This window comes from Emys orbicularis, chromosome 9 (assembly GCF_028017835.1).
Source record: "Emys orbicularis isolate rEmyOrb1 chromosome 9, rEmyOrb1.hap1, whole genome shotgun sequence".
In the NCBI taxonomy this organism is placed as follows: Eukaryota; Metazoa; Chordata; order Testudines; family Emydidae; genus Emys; species Emys orbicularis.
In genome coordinates, this window is record NC_088691.1 from 79,447,845 (window position 1) to 79,469,843 (window position 21,999).

General features: G+C 42.0%; 1 protein-coding gene across 1 annotated transcript in view; it reads left to right on the forward strand.

Moving 5' to 3' along the window:
• The first annotated feature begins 3,018 nt into the window (after positions 1-3,018).
• The window catches only part of MED12L (mediator complex subunit 12L), a 306,083-nt gene continuing 287,102 nt past the window's right edge, over positions 3,019-21,999 (forward strand). Inside the window, exons 1-2 of the mRNA XM_065411423.1 lie at positions 3,019-3,117; positions 20,431-20,535. Coding sequence (XP_065267495.1) covers positions 3,019-3,117; positions 20,431-20,535 — 204 coding nt within the window. The remainder of the gene's footprint in view (positions 3,118-20,430; positions 20,536-21,999) is intronic.

Here is a 21,999-nt window from a genome sequence, read left to right on the forward strand (position 1 = left end):
ACTGTTGTCATGTGACATCCACAAGGGAAGGGGACCTGCTGTGCAACAACTGAGGAGATTCTTTCCCTCCCCCCACCACTTTGACTTAAGAGACATGTTGGGAGTGCACCTGCTGCACAATAACTGTGGGCTTTCCTCCACCATCCACATAATATATTCATCAGAAGAAAGGTCTGTAATAGCTGGTGGCCTCTCTCTTCAATACTGCAAACACACCTACCCGAGGAACAAATGTAGCAACCTGCCAAGTCCAAATGTGGGATATGATATAGGACAAAGATCCAGAATGGGGAATACAAAAAACCATCCATGCAGAAAATTAAAAATGCTGTGGGATTCCTTACTTTAGTGCAAATGACTCCCTTTATAATGTATGCAGTGTAGTTGTAGCTGTGTCGGTCCCAGGATATTAGACAGACACGGTGGATGAGGTAATATCTATTATTGGACCAATTTCTGTTGGTGAGAGAGACAAGCAACCGAACCACACAGAGCTCTTCTTCAGGTCTGGGAAAGGTACTTCTAGCATTACAGCTAAATGCAAGGTGGAACAGATTATTTATTTATTTAGCACAAGTAGTTAGCACATATTGTAAGGGACCATTCAAGGTAGAGTGGCCCATTATCATCAAACAATTACAACCCATACTTGATGCAGACCCCATCCTGAAAGAAATCTTTCCTGAACCCCAATTCTAGCCTTCAAACAACCACCTAACCTCTCCAACTTCATCATCAGATGCAAGCTCCCCAGAGCAGGACACACCAACTCAAAGTGGCATCAGACCCAGCCAGCACAACAGATGCAAAATGATAAAAGATAGAATGACCCTATAACCTGTAGGTGAACACTTTTCACAAAGCGATCACGCTATATTTGACCTATCAGTCCCAGTAGCGCAGCTAGGGGGTGAGCAGGGGGAGCGGCTGCTCCCACTGTGCAGAAAAGTGGTGCCTTTTTAATCTTTACTCACCCGGGTCTTCAGCGCTTTTACTTACCTGGCGGCGCTCTGGGTCTTCGGCGGCACTTCAGCGGCGCTTCCTTCAGCCGCCCCGGGTCTTCGGCGGCGGGTCCTTCAGCCGCTCCACGTCAGTCGGGGTTTTTCTTTTTTTTTTTCTTTTCATTTTTCTTTGCAGCGGGTGGCGCCTTTTTTTATGTGTTCGCTCCCCCTGCTGCTAAAACCTGGCTTTGCCACTGATCAGTCCTCATCCTCAAAGGAAATCTGCACAAAACTTTCAAAAGATGAGCCTGGGAGCTTAAATTCATTACTCTGTTGGACACTAAAAATCATGGACTGAACAGAGACACTGGATTTATGTTTATTACAACAATCTGTAACCCACTCATCCCCTTTTTGTCCTGTGACTGCAGAAATATTAACCGCCACTCTACCTTGAATGGCCCCTTAGAAAATGTGCTAACTACTTGGGGTAAACAATCTGTTCCACCTTGCCAGGGCCGGCTCCAGGCACCAGCTTAACAAGCAGGTACTTGGGGCGGCCAAGGGAGAGGGGCGGCACGTGCGGCAATTCGGGGGCAGCAGGTCTCTCACTCCCTCTGGGAGCGAAGGACCTGCCGCTGAACTGCCGCCGCCGATCGCGGCTTTTTTTTTTTTTTTCCAGTTGCTGCTGCCGATTTTTGCTTGGGGCGGCAGAAATGCTGGATCTGGCCCTGCACCTTGCATTTAGCTGTGATACTCATATCTTTCTCAGACCTGAAAAAGAGCTTTGTGTGGGCTTGAAAGCTTGTCTCTCTCATCAACAGAGGTTGGTCCAATAAAAGATATTACCTCACCCACCTTGTCTCCTTCTACAATCTCAGTTTTAGGATTGTTTCAGAAGTAAATTATTTTCTACAGTAAAAGTGAGTCAGGAGAAGTAACATCAAGTTTGTTGAACGTAGGTAAGTTTGGGACTAAATGAATAGAATCTCTCAAAATAAGGTACAATGGAGTACTATGCAGAGGTTCAATAGCTATGGGTGTTTCTCCATCATTCTCCATAACACATCCACCAAACACGCTGGAGTTAAGAAAGCAGTTAACTAGGCTGTAAGCCACTGTGAGAGCCTGCTGCATTTTGCAGAGCCCATATCCTATCTCCTCCGCATTATTTCTAAGTGGAAGCACTTAGGGATGGCAGTTTCATTTGGAAGCAGCCATTTAACAGGCACAGACAAAATTCCTGCAGATTCCCACCTGCCTCCCCCTACTCAATCTCTTTCAGGCCTCAGCTGTGCTCACTTCCATGTAAGAACATTTATGGGAGTCACCCAAGCCCCCAAAGCTGTGGGCATCGTGGGGGAGAAACACTTTAGCTGTTTAAACATTTAATGTCAGAAATAGCCAAATAACACTACTTAAAAAAGAAAAGTTTTGGTTTGTTATGACCCAAGTTATTAGTCAATGTCCTGCTATGAGCCGATCTAGCACATCTCAGTTATGTGGAGATTAAGTCTTTCACTTGGAGATTAATTTTAAATCAGTTTATTTCTGAGCCCCTCTCAGGAGGAAGGATTTTGCTCTGCGTTGCAGTCAGGCATCTACCATCAAGCCCTCGTTCTGGATGCAATTGGAAGGCATCTCCCGCCTGATGATTGACTTGGCTGGGTCTTAAAGTGATATAGTTGCAAAAGAAATAGCCAGCCCGGTTTGAAATCCCCTCAGTAAAATTACCCTAGAGCGAAAGAGAGCCCTGACAGGGCTGGGGAAGGGGGAAATACCCCGCCACCCAAACCCGCTCCAGCTGGCAGTGCTGCTGTCCCAGGGCACGCACTGCCCTGCCCTGCCCTGCCCTGCCGGAGCCCCAGCTGTGGGGCACTTGTTCGGCAGCAGCCTGGGGGCGATGCTGGTGGGTGTCTGTCAGGAGGCAGCAGTATCCAGCCTGCCTCGCTCTCCGCTGCAGGAGAGAGAGAGCCAGACGGAGAGAGGGAGCCTGTCTGCAAAGTGCTGCTCCCTGGTGCTCAGAGCCTGCTCCGTCTCCAACTCTCATTCATTTTGCCGGCTAACATGAGAGATCATGGCCGCCTTCGGGCTTCTCAGCTATGAGCAGAGACCTCTCAAACGCCCCCGGCTGGGGCCGCCCGACGTCTACCCCCAGGACCCCAAGCAGAAGGAGGTGAGAGCCGGGCGTGGGCTCCGCGGAGCTGGCGAGGGGCAGAAGTTTGCCCGGCGGCCACCTGAAGGGTGATGAGGGCGGGGGTCGGGGGGTGGGAAAGGAGCCTGCCGGAGCGGAGCTGCTGCCAGTCTGGGGGGAGCGCTGAACCGGAGCGGTGATGCCTTCACTGGGGGGCTGCTCCCAGCCTGGGCCTGAGGCAGCCCCGGCTGCTGCCGCCCCATTTCCCTCCCCTCCCTAGTGAATCCTTTTAAACTTTTGAAAAATGTCGGCTTGCAAGGCAAGGCACCCCCCACTGACTTGCATTTTCTGCGGCGAGGCTGGGGCTGGGCAGGCGTGACAGCTCTCTGGACCTGTGTGAACAGGGGACCCCCTCCGCTGGCAACCCTGGGGAAACTGATTTCCCTTCCCTCCCGCCTTCTGGGGCAGCAAATTCTGACCCAGAGGAGATGGACAGTCATTACAGACAGACAGAGGCTTGTCCATGTCCATGGATGCTGTAGTGCAATAGGCAAGTTATTTGGATGTTGGTCAATGGTCAGTAACATCTGCTGAAACAAAAGCTGTTTGCTTGACTTCTAAGTACCTTGCTTCAGCACTCTGGGTGCCACTAGCAGGTATAGTGCAGTAACCATGGCATTCTGTAGGTAGGATACACTGCAATTAACAAGCGATTATTTAAAAATAATCGCTTGTTAAAATAATCACTCTGCTACAATTTGTCATGGGACTTGTTTATTTTTTAGCTCACCTGCTTCCCATCTGTAGTGTTTTGTACAGGTTAAAGCTTTAGTCACCTGCAAACCATTTTGCCTGAGTGACTTTCCTTTTCTTACTGTGACCTCAGCCAAATGGTAGTCATTGCCCTCATAGATATTTTGAATATAATTGAGGGAGGGCGGGGAAAACAATTATGTATTAATCAGCAAAGATAATTGAAATGAGATGGGTCCCCAAATTTGTCGAGGTAAAACCTTCTGGATGCAAGAGTTCACGTCCTTCTGTTACAAAGATTTGGTATTTTTCTTTCTAAAAGTGCATTTTAAGAAAATCTGCCCTCTAATTGTTAATCTAGATTGTAAAATTACAAATCCCAAAATAACAAGAAACTCTTAGGCAGTGCTTGCTGATGTGTTGACTTGCAGGTTAACCAAATAGAGCTCTGAGACTGTGGAAGTAGGGATAATGATTCTAATTTCAAAGGGCAGCTGGTTGCATGGCCATCTCAAGTGAGAGTTTATTAATTACTAGAAACATATTTTCTTAAATCTTAAGAAGTGGGCTCTGAGTGACCTTCAATTCTAGGGTAAGATGCAGCCCAAGGAATTCAGAAACTTGAAAATGTATTTTTAAAACTTGGTCAAAGGGGGGAGTGGAAGGAGGAACCATACTTGCTGCTCTCAAATATTATCCAAACATTTGATCAGTGTCTTTATGCTGCTGTTGTCTTTGGTAATATAACAAAAACATATCTAGAATTATGGTTAATTCCTTTATTTAGAACTTGGGAGAGTAATTCAGGACTGGCAACATGTTCTAGTTGGTGCTTCTCTGTAAAATCTGACAATCAATTACATTGTCAGTATATCTGCTCCCTGTACATTTTTTTCCTTTTGCCAAGGAGATTTCCCCATTTCACCTTTATATTTCTTTTATGTTCAAAGCTCCTACTTCAAGCTGATTATGCCTCTGGCTGTCTCTAAAGTCCTGGGGTTTGATCCAAAGCCCATTGAAGTCCATGAGAGTCTAACTTTTTCCATTGACTTTGTTGGGCTTTGGATCAGGCTCATAGCCCCTTGTGTAGTATGAAGGTCACGTACTTCCATTCTCTGCTATTCCTCTTCTTGGTATCTGTATGTACTGTTCCTAGAGCACTTCCAACTTTCCACTTTTGTTGGTGAGTTCAGCGTTTATGAAAGTTGCCAGCCTGAGTCCTGGAGAATGAAGCTCTCTAGTTATCTACGGAGCAAGTACAGCATGGGCAGCAGCTATGCAAGATTCTCCAGATTACCTGGTTATCATGGTCCATTCAGTCTTTGGTTTCTTTGCTGAGACAGCCAGCAAGGATGCCAGTGAATGCTAATTTTGACGGTGACTTGCGAACATGGACACATCTGCTATGAATTAGACTTAAACCACCAACTGATTCATACAGGTTACCAAACAGTCATCAGATGGTATCTACTTCTGGTGACTGCTGACTTCAGATGGATTTGGACTAGTGATTCAGAGGAAAGCTCCATTTTCTATCCCATTACCAATCCTCTGAGCTCTTGCTTCTTCCTGCCCCCCCTTCCATCCCACATGCTACCCCTGTTGTTATATTTATCAATAAAATGGCAGGTTGCCATTATTTGAATTATTTTGTGACACGTTATATATTTTTACAAGTGATCTTGACCAAACTTATAGAACTGTATTTGGACTAAACTGTGACTACGTACACAGATAAATTTTTAGCTCCGGAATGCTATATATTTTTAGTTAGGAAGTGGACTGATTCTTGCAGATACACTTTATACATATGCAGTCAGTTACAATAAGAGTGATAGCGGCAAGTGTCCAGATGGTTAATATTTAGAACACACTGCATGGGTGTATTAGTAAGTAGAAAATAACTGCAATTGGCTGCTTATTTGCCATGAGATAATTGATTGAAACATAACTTAAGGGGAAAACTTGCTCACTTTATGTTCACATGTTGCATTGCTATTTGTTTGTTACACTGAGCATACACAGTATGAAATAACACTACCAGCATCACTCAGTCTCTGTTGTTAAAGCATAGTCATCATTTTTGGAAGGTGGTAATAAGTTTAAAATGATTGAAGAAAAGTTAGGAGCAAGCTAGAGTAGATATTTTTGATTAGTCTGGTGTCAAAAACCATCATTTCATCCTTTCCCAAATTCACACCATCGAGAACAGGCAACACCTCATATGTTGAATTCTCAAGCTCTATATCTCAAATCTGGTTTTACAGTAAATGGATGCAAATATGAGGTATTGTAGGCTTTAAGATCTGGTGTTCTATGTTTTTTTACAATTGGTCGGTCTCTTTGGAGTTAGTAATTACTTACAGATACAAAAGGGTGGTTGAAGTAACACCTTCAACTTAAAAATCACACTTCTGTCTGAATGTTTTTTACCTAAAATTGCTATAAAAGAAAGATTAAAGAATTATTTTTGGTGTATTACTTTGGACAATACTTGGCACTTAGAAAGTTTCACTGTGTAGTCAAGCTTCCTCTGTTGAATGACTGCATTTTTCACATAATATAGGAGAGAGAAAAACACTGAAAAAAATTGAGGAAAATGTGACTGCAGGAGAACTTGGGGCAAGTGTAGTACCTAAACCTACTTTTTTCTTTATCTTTTTTAAAATGCTTATTAGATTTCAAGTTGACAGTGTCCCTTTAAAATAAACTCAGCTAACATTAAATGCTGTCTAACACAGATCTAAGGCATAACACCTTAACTAAATAATACAATGCAACATTAGGGCCAGGTCCTGCCTGTTTTACTCATATGAGTAGTCCCATTGACTTAAAAAGCGTTATAGAATTTGATCCTTATAACTTGTATGAAAGAGACTATTAAATCTCAAAATGACTTACAGAATCAAATTCAAAGTATAACAATTTAGTGTCATGCACATCACTGTTGTATTTAAGAAGTGCCCCCAGTAAGGATGGGGTTTCTGTTGTTCTTTCCAAACTAGGAGCATACAGTGTGACTCTTCCCAAACTTCAGTTCTCCTAGGTTTAAAATGCCTCCCATTACATCCATAACCAAGACTTGACTTTATTTCATTTCAGATACTGAATTGTTTCATCCAGCATAACAGGGAAATCTCTCCCAACACGATGCCTTTATGCAGGTTCAGAACATGCGTATTCTTCTTAGGCCCTTTGAAAGTACATGTAAATCGCTCCTTTCTCTCATGCTCTGAGAATCCATTTAATATGTTCAGTGTGTAATCTTCACAGCCTCTGATACACCTTAGGCTTTAAAGCTCAGTGTTTTCCCCTTTCGAAGTAATGGAAGCACCATTCTGAATAGTTACCCTAGAAAGCACTAATTGCCATATTAACTTTAAGACTAATCCTCCCTAGCTTCTTCCCCCACCCACTTGCAATGTATCGCATCGTTCATAAGATGTAACGAGTATAATATGTTATCTGTGTGCTTTCTCATCTGTTTTAAGGAGTTATTTCTTGATCTCATAGTTATAAATCAGCTGCACTACTATAAACCATGTATATGCTGGGGGTTTGTGCCAGGGCAGCTGCATCAGTGGCTAAAATTCGCAGTGTAGACATGAACATAAGAACAGCCAAACTGGGTCAGACCAAAGGTCCATCTAGCTCAGTATCCTGTCTTCCGACAGTGGCCAATGCCAGGTGCTCCAGAGGGAATGAATAGAACAGGTAATCACCAAGTGATCCATCCCCTGTTGCCCATTCCCAGCTTCTGGCAAACAGAGGCTAGGGACACCATCCCTGCCCATCCTGGCTAGTAGCCATTGATGGACCTATCTTCCATGAATTTATCTAGTTCTTTTTTGAACCCTGTTATGGTTTGCATCTGAAGAAGTGGGTTTTTGAGCAGGGGGTTGGACTAGATGACCTCCTGAGGTCCCTTCCAACCCTGATATTCTATGATTCTATGAAAGCTTATGCCTAAATAAATCTGTTAGTTTTAAGGTGCAACCAGACTCCTTGTTGTTTTCGTGGACACAGACTATCACAGCTACCCCCTGATACTTGTTATAGTTTTGGCCTTCACAACATCCTCTGGCAAAAAGTTCCAGAGGGTGACTGTGCATTGTGTGAAGAAATACTTCCTTTTTTTTTTTTTTAAACCTGCTGCCTATTAATTTCAGTTGGTGACCCCTAGTTCTTGTGTTATGAGAAGGAGTAAATAACACTTCCTTATTTACTTTTTCCACACCAGTCTTGATTTTATAGAGCTGTATCATATCCCCCTGCTTAGTCGTCATCTTTTCCAATCTGACAAGCCCCAGTCCTTTTAATCTTTCCTCATATGGAAAATGTTCCATACCCCTAATAATTGTTGTTGCTCTTTTATGAACCTTTTCCAATTCCAATACACCTCTACCCCGCTATAACGCTACCCGATATAACACGAATTCGGATATAACGCGGTAAAGCAGTGGCTCCAGGGGGGCGGGGCTGCGCACTCTGGTGGATCAAAGCAAGTTCGATATAACGCGGTTTCACCTATAACGCAGTAAGATTTTTTTGGCTCCCGAGGACAGCGTTCTATTGAGGTAGAGGTGTGTATCTTTTTTTTTTTTAGATGGGGCGACCACATCTGCATGCAGTATTCAAGATGTGGGTGTACCATGGATTTATATAGAGGCAATATGATATTTTCTGTCATCTTATCTATCCCTTTCTTAATGATTCCCAACGTTCTGTTCGCTTTTTTGACTGCTGCTTCACATTAAGTGGATGTTTTCAGAGAACTATCCATGGCCTTACTAAGGAAGGGTTCGGGACCTGAACTAGTGCTTTAACCTTAAGGCCCCAAAATCCAATCCTTCTGTGTCTCATTGCTGCTGGCTGAAAAAAGTAAATAAACTCTCACAAAAACTTAGGCCAGAGCTGAAATTAATGAGACATTATACATGCTTATCAGCTAAGACATCTGCTTTTTCAGTGATGTCTGTTACCTTACAAATGCCTACAGAGAATATAAAGATAGCATTACAAATGTAGCTGAACATGTGCAGCTCTGACTCATTCACCTGTCCTTATTGGTACATACTCTGGATTTAATTCCACATTTTTTTGTTTCATTTTGAAATTTTATCATCTCAATTTTGTTTTCATTCATAGACTGGAAAAATAAACACACAAATAAACACAGAAGCTGATCATAACAGCTTGTATACTGTTAATTTTTTATATAGAGCATTTCTAAAATGTTTAATAGTAATCCAGTAAGTCTGAAAATGTAATCCAGGTTTAACTTCAGTGTACTAGTCTTTGTCCATGATGAATTTGTTAGCAAATGACAGAAACGGGTTGCTATTCACATTTTATATGAGAGAGAGAGAAAATACCTGAAATAATAACAACAAAACTCTTCCCCAGGTCACAAATGGTTTTGCAGTTGTATGGCTCAAAATGTGATTATTTTATTTTAAATTGACAGCTCAAAGTATTGTCTAATCACACCTAATATTTTAAGGGGGCGGGGGGAGGGGGGGGAGAGCCTCAAATTACCCATTTTAAAATAAAGGTTGGTACGTGAAGGTTTGAAAGACAATCTAAATGTGTATTCTCAGACCTGAACCTTCCTTTAGATATGCAGTTTATACGTGTGTATTTGTGCTGGTATAGTTTATAGGAAAATACCCAGATACATGAGGTAGATGCTAGTTGAAGTGAGTGGAAAGACTCCCATTGACTTCTGTGGTCTTTGGGTCAGGCTCTTAATATTATGCTGTAATCCTAATTCCCATGATTGAGGAGCTGTTGTCTTTCTGATATAGAACTCTCAAATTTGATGTACTAAAATTCATCCTTGTACATCTCAAAAACAGCTTGTGTGTGTGTGTGTGTGTGTGTGAGAGAGTGTGTGAGACACACACACACACACACACACGGCTACTTTCTCTTGATTTATGCTTTATCTCTTCAAAGGGGTTTACAAATGTTAACTAATCCTCATAGCAACTGTGTGTGGTAGGTAGTTAAGTGTTCCTGTTTTAGAGAGAGGATGAGAGTCTGGCACTGGCTATACCAGCCTTGTGTTCAGTTGCATTCTACAACCCTGGGCAGAATCAGCCCTAAATGCTTTATACAAGGTCACTAGGGAGTCAATGTGATTTGAACACATGAGTTCCTGGCATACAGTCCCATTTCATAACCACTATAAATCACAGCTTCATAATAACTCATTTCTAACCTCTTGTAGTTGCTTTGTGTGGTGTCATCAATGAAATAACATGTTACAGCATGTTAGCACTGTCTGCTGTGTTTATCTCCTAAGTCCAACTAATAGCACTAATACCTTCATAGGTGTTGGTAGATGACCACACCTCTGAAATCCCATCAAACAAATGGAAATAAATTGTGTTAGGAATGTTTCAAGATGGCATGTTGAATTAACCAGTCATGCATTTTTACACACACACACACATACACACACTAACAGCAACTTCTGCAAATGAAAATATAGCCAATCTAATGGACACTTTTTTATTACAAAATTAAATGTGCATATTCCTAAAACATATAACAAATGTATTTTGCACTTTAGTGATACATTTCGTACATGTTTATAGTTAAGGATCAGTCAGGATTTTCATGATACAGTAGCTCAGGTCACTGTCTCCTATGGGGAAAACTAACAGGTGAGAGGCATGGAAGCCAGAGAGGAGGAGAACTCCTCCCAACATCTCTATGCTGTAAATTGACAAAGTTCAAGCTGTAACCAGGTACTATGTCAAATCTCATGCAACAGTGCTTTGAAGAGGTGTTGAAGTGTCCTGAGGCTTTGTGTTGCTCTGTGCCACTCAAAGCATCATCGAAGCAATGCATCATGGACTGCGAATAATGCGTTGTCTGTCTTGTAATATTGTACTAAAGAAAAAAGGTGGAAATGTAAAATGCTTAAAATTACCCCTCCCCCCCGCCAAAAAAAACAAAAACCAACCAACCAACCAACCCACCAGACTTGATAATTCACATAAGGAAGGGAGTCCAGAGTTTAATATGGAAAGTATTTATTGTAGCTGTACTGTAAATAGTGGCAAAACAAGTGCCTGTTAGTCCTGGATTATGCATTTGAGCCTTCCCAGCAAGGGTGGGGACAGAAACTCAATCTTCCTTTTCCAGAAACACAGGCTACTACCACTTCAGCTTAAGAGAAACTTCCTTAGCTCTTAGACATATAGATAGAACACTGCGCAGATACAAATTTGTATCCCCATCTGATCTGTGATCCACAAAAATGGTCTGGATATCCGCATCCATGGATGTAAAGCAGATATCTGTAGGGCTCTAGATACAAAATTTGTATCTGCATCTGATCTTCAATCTGCAAAAATGGTCTGTGAATTTGCAGGGCTCTACATATAGGACCTATGAGACACAATTCAGTAATTCTGATTCTGTCCAGTTGAGGGCAGTGTCCTACATACATGAGCCAGTTCATTAGTTTCCTTTTACCCCTGTTGTACTTAGATTGCAGAGGGCCACACAACAGTGGCTGAATGTGAATACTATATATGATGCAATATCTTCTAGACACACAAGAACGAGTAAAGAACATTATTTTGCATTTCCTTTCTTTTGTTGGTTTAAGTTGGTCCCCTTTAAATTAGTCCTCTGAAGGATTCTCTCAGGTTAAAAATTGTTTTTAAAAATCCCTTGTTTTTAATAACACTATTAAACTGAAATAATTTTAAATCTAATTTACCATTCACCGGTTCTGCTGTCTGTTTACTTCATACACTTCATTTAGCTTGGATGTCAAAATACACTGGGCAGTTCCCATTTTATTTTTCCCTGTAATTTTCTAGTCATTTACTTTCTGATTCTCCTTCACTAGCCCAATGATGCAGCGACTGAGTGATAAACATTACTGGAGAATGCTGAAATCTGAAGAGACTCTTTTTTTGCAACGAATTAAAAACAAATTCATATACAACTGTACAGTCTGAAGTACCCGACAGTGATCCTTTAACATTGTTTGAACATAATTATTTATTGTGTATTTGATTCATACACATGTGTTCTCTCTGGATTCAAAAACACTAATTGAAGTAGGCCTGTCATGTACCCTAGGAGCACCCCAATGCCAGTTGGCAAGGGGGGTCCCTGGTACATAACAGTAAAACTCAGGTGGTCTGACCAGCTCAATGCACCTCATATGTTGTTGTCATGGAAGGTATCATATACAAACTGGTAACATGCTGGTCCTGAAAATCATTGCATGCTGTATATATGGGGCTTGTACAAAGAGTTGTAAATGTGTGCTGGAATTCTGCTAAAATGTGTTTGGCAAGCAATGCATAAACCCAGTCTGCCCTAGAAAAAGGAATACGTATTTGCTTGTCTGACCTGCCTGGTTGTCAGGAAGAGACAATGAAGGTACGTATAAGGTAAAATAAAGCTAACAAACAGGGGAGAAGACCGCATGGTGTCTACACCCCAGCAGAGAGAGAAGTTTTGTCTGGACATACTTTTCAAAGAATATATTTCAAAGGTTTACTGGCCTATAAAAAGGTGGGGAGAGAACACTTATTTTATCTTTCACCCATGGAATCAAAGAAACCAAGTGCTTTGAGCTCTGTGTCTTGGGTCCTGGCTAAAGACCGGGCCAGCTATGCTGGAAGAATGACTGTGGTGAGAAAAACTTCTTTGAACAGAAGACTCTAGTTTTGTTGATATTTAATCATAGAAGTGTATTTTTAGTTTGTTTGTAACCATTTCTATCCTTATTCCTTATACTTGGTGTCATTTAAAACTATGTCCTTTTGTTAATAAACTTGCTTTACTTTTACCATAAATCAACTCAAAATGCTGTAATTGAAGTGGAGGGTTTAACCCCAGTTAGGTTAATAAACTACTTTGTACTATCTCTTTAAAGGAGCAGTAAGGTTTTGTGGGTGCTACTGTAAGAGGGGCTAAGCACTGCAGAGAAAGACATATCTGAGGTACTCGGGAATTGGAGCTCACTGATTCTTACTGGCTAGGCAAGGTTTGGACTGGTAGAGTCCTGAAGTTTGCTGGCAAGACAAGGGAGATAACACATAGCTTAGCAGCAGCAAAGCTTGCACTTGCTGAGACTCAGAGGGGTAACACACTGGCTCACAGTTCTGGGAAACCCAGCAGATCGTCATGCTAATATTCTGAAGGCTCTTTTGACTGCACTTGGTAGGTGTTGCAAGACTCTACCATACAATGTCAATGGCAGTATATGAGGAGTGTAATAATGAAGGACAGAAATAAGTTCAGGGCCTGACTTTTTCCTCAGAGGTGTGGAACAGCTGCAACTTCCATTCAAACCATGGAAGGTGAGGATGCTCTGCACCTCTGAACATCAGCATTCTAATGTATTATTACTATTACTATTACATTTTGAAAAGGATGTTTGAATGTCTCACCTTTATAAATGCTCAGCTACTATGGTGATGAATGTTCTGATTGCAAAAATGGATCTTAAAAATGCTCTGTAAAGCAATTAAGATTTAATAAAATTTGAGCTCAGCTACTCTGATGACTATTTAAAACTACAAAACAGGTTTAAATCTTGATTGGGTTTGCTTGGGGACACTGCTTGACATATTGAAAGCAGGCTTGACATCCCTTCAAGAGCCTGCAAAATCCAGTGCAGTGTGCCACAGCGTGTCTCCTCATAAGTGACAGCACTGTGCGGCATTCCTGCGTTTGTTGCTTGGAGATGGCTTGATTTTCAAGCTAAACCAAGTGATGGCATGCTCGACCTTTGTGCATTTAGTTGTGTACAATTTAGGATTGTCTACACAGAGAAAAGCCTCAGTAGCTGGTGTGCACTAGCTGTGTGGACACTCTTACTGTGCACTGAGTGCCTTTGGGTGCATTAGTTTAATTCAGGGGTGGGCAAACTTTTTGGCTCGAGGGCCGCATCTGGGTGGGGAAATTGCATGCAGGGCCATGAATGTAGGGCTGGGACAGTGGGTTGGGGTGTGGGAGGGAGTGCGGTGTGCAGGAAGGGGCTCAGAATAAGAGGTTGGGGCGGAGGAGGGGTGTGGGGTATATGAGGGGGCTTGGCAGGAGGTTGGGATGCAGGAGGGGGTACGGAGTGCAGGAGAGGGCTCTGGGCAGGAGTGCAGGGAGGGGGCTCAGGGCAGGGGGTTGAGGTGTGGGGTTCAGGAGGAGTTCAGGGGTTTGGGCTCCAGCCCAGTGCCACTTACCTGAAGCGGCCCTGGGGTGGCAGTGGGGCCCCGAAGCGGCCGGCACCATGTCACTGCGGCCCCTGGGGGAGGGGGGCCAGAGGGCTCAGCATGCTGCCCTCGCCTGCGGGTACTTCCCCCGAAGCTCCCATTGGCCACAGTTCCCTGTTCCTGGCCAATGGGAGCTGCGGGGGGTGTGTGTGCGTGCGTGCGCCTGCAGGCGAGGGCCGCGCACAGAGCCCTCTGCCCCCCCCCACTCCCTTCAGGGGCTGCAGGGATGTAGTGCTGGCTGCTTCTGGGAGCGGCGTGGGGCCCGCTCCGCCACGGCGGTGGCAATCCCGTGGGCCAGATCCAAAGCCCTGACGGGTTGGATCCAGCCCGCGGTCTGTAGTTTGCCTACCCCTGGTTTAATTGGAGGTGTACTAATCTAAAGTGCTTGAGGGCACTAAGCAGTGTCTATACAGGGTGTTTGTGCAGGGTAACAAGTGCACTGCAATTTCACATGCTAGCTTTCTGCACGCTAACTTCCCTGTGTGGACAAGTCCTAAATTTTTTACTGATGTTACATAACCAATTTGCTTGGCATTTTTTTCTAACAAAGTTGTACTTTTAGGATCTGATCCTGCACCATTAAAAGAATTGATCTCTCTTTGACATTAACAAGAGTCGGATATAGTTCTTATTTCTTAATTTTTTTTAACCTTCCCAGTATGATGGGTGTTCGGTGATATGAATATGATTGGTTGAATTAAACTAGTGTGATATATTTGAATCTTTTGATGGTATCTGGTACCTGGATTAATTGACCTCTGTTCTTGGTATGTTAAACTTCAATTATTAAAATCAAAAGCTGATTGGGAAGAAGTTAATATAAAAGCAAAACGACTCCTCAGAAGCCCCACTTAGATCTAAATTTGTTTGAGGCATCGATTCATTTAAAGTTCTTGTAAGTGAATGGTTGTTGGGGGGCCAAGTAAAGTCAAACTGAAGAACTACAGTATTTGTGGTACCACTTAACCTTCAACTCATGCTATGGGCCAACAGTACGTATGATATTGGAACACCATGTCACTTACGGACAGATTTAAAAAAAAAAGCAGAACTAAAATAAAAAGACAAACAGCAAAACCTTTTGAGGTCATCTATGCAGTGAGTAGTAATAGTAACAAATATATTATTTTTCTTTTCAGCTTACTTTGTTTGTTTGCTTAGAATTAGGGCTGTTGACTAATCGCAGGTAACTCACACGATTAATTCAAAAAAATTAATCACGATTAAAAATATTAATTGCAATTAATCACAATTTTACTCGCACTGTTAAACAATAGAATACCAATTGAAATTTTAAAAATGTTTTTGGATGTTTTTCTACATTTTCAAATATATTGATTTCATTTACAACACAGAATACAAAGTGTACAGTGATCACTTTATATTATTTTTATTACAGATATTTGCAATGTACAAATGATAAACAAAAGTAATAGGATTTTTCAAATACCTTATACAAGTACCATAATGCAATCTCTTTATCGTGAAAGTGCAACTTTCAAATGTAGTTTTTTTTGTTTTGTTACGTAACTGCAGTCAAAAACAAAATGATGTAAAACTTTAGAACCTACAAGTCTACTCAGTCCTACTTCTTATTCAGCCAATCACTAAGACAAACAAGTTTGTTTACATTTAGGGGAGATAATGCTGCCGGCTTCTTATTTACAATGTCACCGGAAGATGAGAACAGGCATTTGCATGGCACTTTTGTAGCTGGCATTGCAAGGTATTTACGTGCCAGATATGTTAAACATCCGTATACCCGTTTATGCTCCATTCCAGAGGACATACTTCCATGCTGATGATGCTCATTTAAAAAAAATGTGTTAATTAAATTTGTGACTGAACTCCTTGGGGGAGAATTATATGTCTCCTGTTCTGTTTTACCCGCATTCCGCCATATATTTCATGTTATAGCAATCTCGGATGATGACCCAGCACATGATCATTTTAAAAACACTTTCACAGCAGATTTGACAAAACGAAAAGAAGGTACCAATGTGAGATTTCTCGACCCAAGGTTTAAGAATCTGAAGAACCTTTCAAAATCTGAGAGGGATGAGGTGTGGAGCATGCTTTCAGAAGTCTTAAAAGAGCAACACTGTGATGCAGAAACTACAGAACCCGAACCACCAAAAAAGAAAATCAACCTTCTGCTGGTGGCATCTGACTCAGATGATTAAAGTGAACATGTGTTGGTCTGCACTGCTTTGTATCATTATCGAGCAGCACCTGTCATCAGCATGGATGAATGTTTTCTGGAATGGTGGTTGAAGCATGAAGGGACATATGAATCTTAAGCGCATCTGGCATGTAAATATCTTGCTACAACAGTGCCATGCGAACACCTGTTCTCACTTTCTGGTGACACTGTAAACAAGAAGCGGGCAGCATTATCTCCTGCAAATGTAAACAAACTTGTTTGTCTGACTGGCTGAACAAGAAGTAGGACTGAGGGGACTTGTAGGCTCTAAAGTTTTACAGTGCTTTATTTTTGAATGCAGTTATTTTTTGTATGTAATTCTACATTTGTAAGTTCAACTTTCATTATACAGTGCATGAGGTGAATTGAAAAATGCAATTTTTGTTTTTTACAGCACAAATAATTGTAAGAAAAAATAAATATAAAGTGAGCACTGTACATTTTGTATTGTGTTGTAATTGAAATCAATATATTTGAAAATGTAGAAAACATCCAAAAATATTTAAATAAATGGTATTCTATTATTGCTTAACAGTGCGATTAATCACAATTAATTTTTTTAATCGCATGCTTAATCGCGATTAATTTTTTTAATCGCTTGGCAGCCCTATTTAGAATCCTTTTATCACTTTGATCTCTTGGTTGGTCTAATTTTCAAGGCTGTCTTGGGGATAGTGTAGGTGGGAGGAGTGTTTTAGCACTTTGTTGTCCTCATTTAAAATTCAGATTAGTGTTTCTGGCTGGCTTCATAAACCCTGCAGAGTGCTCAGAATTCTCTTAAATTCAAAAATACTGTAGTGAATAATTCCTATGTTATCCTTCAGACTTCCCAGAAATATTCAAAAGCTGTGCTCCTTGTTGAGGATAACAGAATAAACCAAAAGGGGAGTTTCTAGGCCAAACTCCTTTTGGAAGACTGTTTTGCCAAAAAAAGATTATAGTCCATATTTTAAAAAAAAAACAAAAATTTCTTCTGGCACAGTATTTGTTTAGTTTTGGTGAAGTTTAGGGAGTTGGAGGAGACTGTTAGAGCTGGTCTTAATTGGCAAGTTACACCCCCAACCTGTAAAGACCTAGGTATGTACATGCGATTAGTTCCCCTGAACTCAATGGGATTACTCGTGCTTTTTGAGTTCTCATTGTCCCATTAATAGGGCTGTGCACTTGTTTAATGTAAACACAGGCATAAATCTCTGTAGGATCAAGTCACTATCAAAACTTTATACTAGCGATAATCACTTACAATAATACTCCTACTGCAAAAGTAACACTCCAGAAGAAGTAGGTTGAACTGCAAAAGGGGCACCATTGCTTCATTGTAGCTGTTTATTCTGGCTGTTTCAGTATATGTAGTAAAGATCTGTTTGTCAGTTGTGGTTTCAGCCACCGAGCTGAAATGGTTGCATAGAAAGTTACAGCAAAGCAAAATATGGTACAGACCATTTCTCTTTGTACCTATCATAAATCAGATGCTGTTTTTGCTCTCTGCTCTTGGGGCAGGACTACATTGGATGGTGTTCTTAAACCTTGCCACAGATCTCAAGTCTGAATGAAGCTGCCTCTGTAATGCAGTGGGAACACATTTTTACCTTTGCTCTCTGAACTGCACTGGTTTCCTGTTTGTTTCTGGGAGCAATTCGAGATGTTGATTCTAATCTGTAAAGTTCTTCTTTCTGTCTGACACCATGTCTTTCTCTGCACCATCACAACACATGAGATGCTGACAGCTCCTAGATATGTGATCTTAAGGGCTGGAGCAGAGGGTCCCCAGCTGTGGGAGCGCTCTGCTTTGGGCAATCCAAGAGAGCTTTCAAATTCACTGATTTTTTTTTCTTTTTTTCTTTTTCAGAAGGCCATGCAAGACACAATTTTTAGTCCAGATCTACTCTGGTTATTGATCATCCCTGTGATATTTATAATGGCTTGTTAAAGCAACAGGGCTGCTTGTGCTTTCTGTTGCGAACAGTTTCATTTGTTCTTTATGTTAACTTGCGTCATGTGCCCAGCTGCCACAGCACAAGTGCATAAAAATATAGAAATGTCATCCCTTCTGTTTCCTACAGCTTTAGCTGAAAGCCTTCAGGTTTCTAATCCAAAAATAATATAGAGTTCTGGGTGGTTCTTAGTGTCCTCTGAAATGTGTCTTGTGCTCTTTGGATGGTGTAACATTTAAATACCTTCTGAAAGCTCGTGGTCATTGAGCATTGTGGGGTGCATTCAAGTAAGTGCCAGAATTACCTCAGGAGTTTAGCCATGCCGTTGCATTTGGATATGCGACGTCCACAACTTTTGATGTCAGTGCCCCTCTACCAGTACTACAGAAAAGAGACTGGGAGGCAAGGACCAGATGTATAGCTCCATTTAGTAATGAGAAGTAAACCTAACTCTTGCCCCTCCTCCTTAAAAATATGGAGCCATCTTTGGAGAGGTGGGATAAATGCTACTGGTTCTTCAGACGTGAGTCTTGAAGGGTCTAAACTGGACGTAGAACAACTTTGTTATGGGATTTCCCTTTTACGGGCCACACTAAATACATCTTTGAAGAAGGGAGTGGGGAAGTAGATGGAAAGATTAAATTTATGTGTGTAGTAAGACCATGTTTGGCTTTAACAGTACACTGGAGAACTTCTTTATGAAGACCATGTCATTTTAGAAAATGGCCCTTGTAGTGCAGCCAAGAGCAGTGAGACCTATAGTAGGGTCATCTGCTGAGTAAGTGCTGATAATGGAAGTCAGTGATAGTGATGACAGCTTAAATATTTAAGTTCGGTCATTCTCCTAAGATGATACATTAGGGAAAAATATATATTTAAACCTGTTTGTGTATAGAGACATTCTAGTGCCTCACATAAAGGGCTTTGTATGGGGAAACAGTGTTGGAGCTGATTGGAACACAGGCAGGCCATGGAATCCTTTTGCATTTCACTCCCCACCAAAAGAAAACCAAACCAATAACAACAACAAAAGGTTGCAGATCAGTACAGTTGATTGGCTGTAATGCTGAATACAACCTGTGTGTAACAGACAGGCTGGAGCCTGGCACCTCTATCTCCGGGTCTCAGTAGGTATTCTGTGAGGTTACGGTTTTTGAAGGGAGTGTGTGACTGTTGAGAGCAAGGCCTGCTGGGAATGGGGAAGCAGAATATAAAAGGCAGGTGACCAGGTCTTATTTGCCAGTGTGGAGAGAGACTTGCTAAGAACAGCATGCTGATGAGGTTCTCCAGTGACTGGGGGCTAGCAAGCAGGATTCCCAGTAAGGGGCCATGCTAAAGCCCGTGGAGGGAGATGGGCCAGTGTAGGAAGTGGGTCACAGAGAATTATGCATGGAGTGGGCAGCTTTTTTGCTGCTGTAAGATGTTAGGGGCTGGAGCCTCTGATTAAAGGATGGCACAGGCTTTTGTGATACCACTGAAGCAGAGGGGGAAATTCCAGACTTGTCCAGACACGTTTTCCTTTGGGTCTTTGTTTACCCCAAAAGGGAATGATTTTCAGTTGGGTCAGAGGGTCAAACTACCTTAGCAGTAAAGGCAAGCAGAGGCGTAGATGGAGGAAACAGAGACAGGGGTCCACCTAGCCTTGCATGTACCCCATAATGGGGGTTTGTGGCTAGTGGATCTATCCAGTTCCTGGACCTGGATTGATGTGTGTAGTCAAGTCCTGCCACACTCTTGGCTAACCAGAGCTCGCCCTGCTGCAGAACTCAGCCCTATGGCATACAGAGGGCTGTGGAGTCAAACTCTTCTCCTTCTGTGCTTCCCGTCCTCCCCTCTCCCAAATAGTAGAACCATATTGGTTCTATTGTGTGTGTGTGTGTGTGTGTGTGCCTGACGTGCAGATACTTGGATGATTTGATCTCCAGGCAGTTTCTGTTCTTCCTTCTTTCTTCTTTTTATAGGAACCCTCCTGCTCCAACAAAAATACAGACAGGTTTGAGCTGAAGCCTGGAAATCTGGAATGAGTTGCATACTGTCATTCTTTTTCTCTAAAATTGTATGAAAAGGGAAGATTTGCAGAGAATACACAGTCCTTGTGCAAAATATACAGTGTGACACACCAAGACTTGCTTTTATAAAAATATGTTGATGCAAATGATCAAATTTTAAAAAACTAAATTTAATTCTTTGTAACTTAACAAAAATATGCTCTTTGCAGGATGAACTTACTGCAGTGAATGTAAAGCAGGGTTTCAATAATCAGCCAGCCTTCTCTGGAGATGAGCATGGATCTGCTAGAAATATTGTCATTAATGCCTCAAAGGTAAGGCAATGTTTATTAGTTTGCTGGAGTACTGATTTACAAACGTGTGTGTATTTTACCATTTAAGTTACTTTTTTTGGAGGATGAGGGGAGGGAAAGTTGTCTACAATTTGTAAGTCAACAGTGGTGTTTTTTGTTTCAGATTGTTCTACCCTAAAGTCTTAGTATTTGTAGATCAAGATTGGATGTTTGTCTAGAAGGTATGCCCTAGGAATTATTTTCAGGAAGTTCTGTGGCCTGTGCTATACAGACATCAGAATAGAAGATCACAATGGTTCCTTCTGGTCTAAGAATCTGAGTATTGAAATTAATTGTAAACCTAGTGTATGAATGTTGAGAGTAAATTCCAGTTCTTCAGCTGGTTGCTGTACTGGCCGTCAGATGTTAATAATAGGGTTGTAAGTAATAACCAGCATGGATTTGTCAAGAACAAATCAGGCCAAACCAATCTAACTCTTTGACCGGGTTACTGGCCTAGTGGATAGGAGGGAATCTTTAGATGTGATAATCTTGATTTTTAGTAAGGCTTTTGACATAGTCTCATAAGTAAATTAGGAAAATGTGGCCTAGATGAAAGTACTATAAGGTGGGTACAAACTGGTTGAAAGACCGTACTCAGAGTAATTATTAATGGATCGCTTTCAAACTGGGGGGATGTATCTAGTGGAGTTGCACAGGGGTCTGTTCTAGACCCGATACTATTCAGTATTTTCATTGATGACTTGGATAATGGGGCATGCGCGGGGGCGGGGGGAGAGAGCAAACAGGGCCATGCTCCCCCCACTCCCAATAATCGGCAGGGCCACAGAACTCCTCCTGGCCTCGGGGCTGCGGCAGGGAGAGCAAGCTCCTGGCTGTGGCGGGGGCACAGAATGTGACCCTCCAAAAGCGATCAAATTCCTGCAGACCCTCTGCTTATATTTGCAGATGACCCCAAGTTGGGAGAAGTTGCTAGCACTTTGGAGGACAGGATTAGAATTCAAAATGACCTTAACAAATTGGAGAATTGGTCTGAAATCAACAAGATGAAGTTCCTTAAAGACAAGTGCAAAGTACTACACTTAGGAAGGAAAAATCAATGTAGAACTACAAAATGGGGAATAACTGGCTAGGTGTCAGGCAGTACTGCTGAAAAGGATCTGAGGATTATAGTGGATCACAAATGGAATATGTGTCAACAGAATGATGCAGTTTTGAAAAAAACTAATATCATTCTGGCGTGTATGAACAGGAGTATTGTATGTAAAACGTGGGATGCAATTGTCTTGCTCTGTTTGGCACTGGTGCAGCCTCAGCTGCAGTACCAGGGCCGGCTCCAGCTTTTCTGCCGCCCCAAGCGGCAAAAAAGAAAAAAAAGAAAAGAAAAAAAGGCGAGCGGCAGCACTTAGGTGGCAGCTCAATTGCAGGTCCCCCCTCTCTTCCTCTTCGGTGGCAATTCGGCGGCAGCTCAAAGAGGAAGAGAGG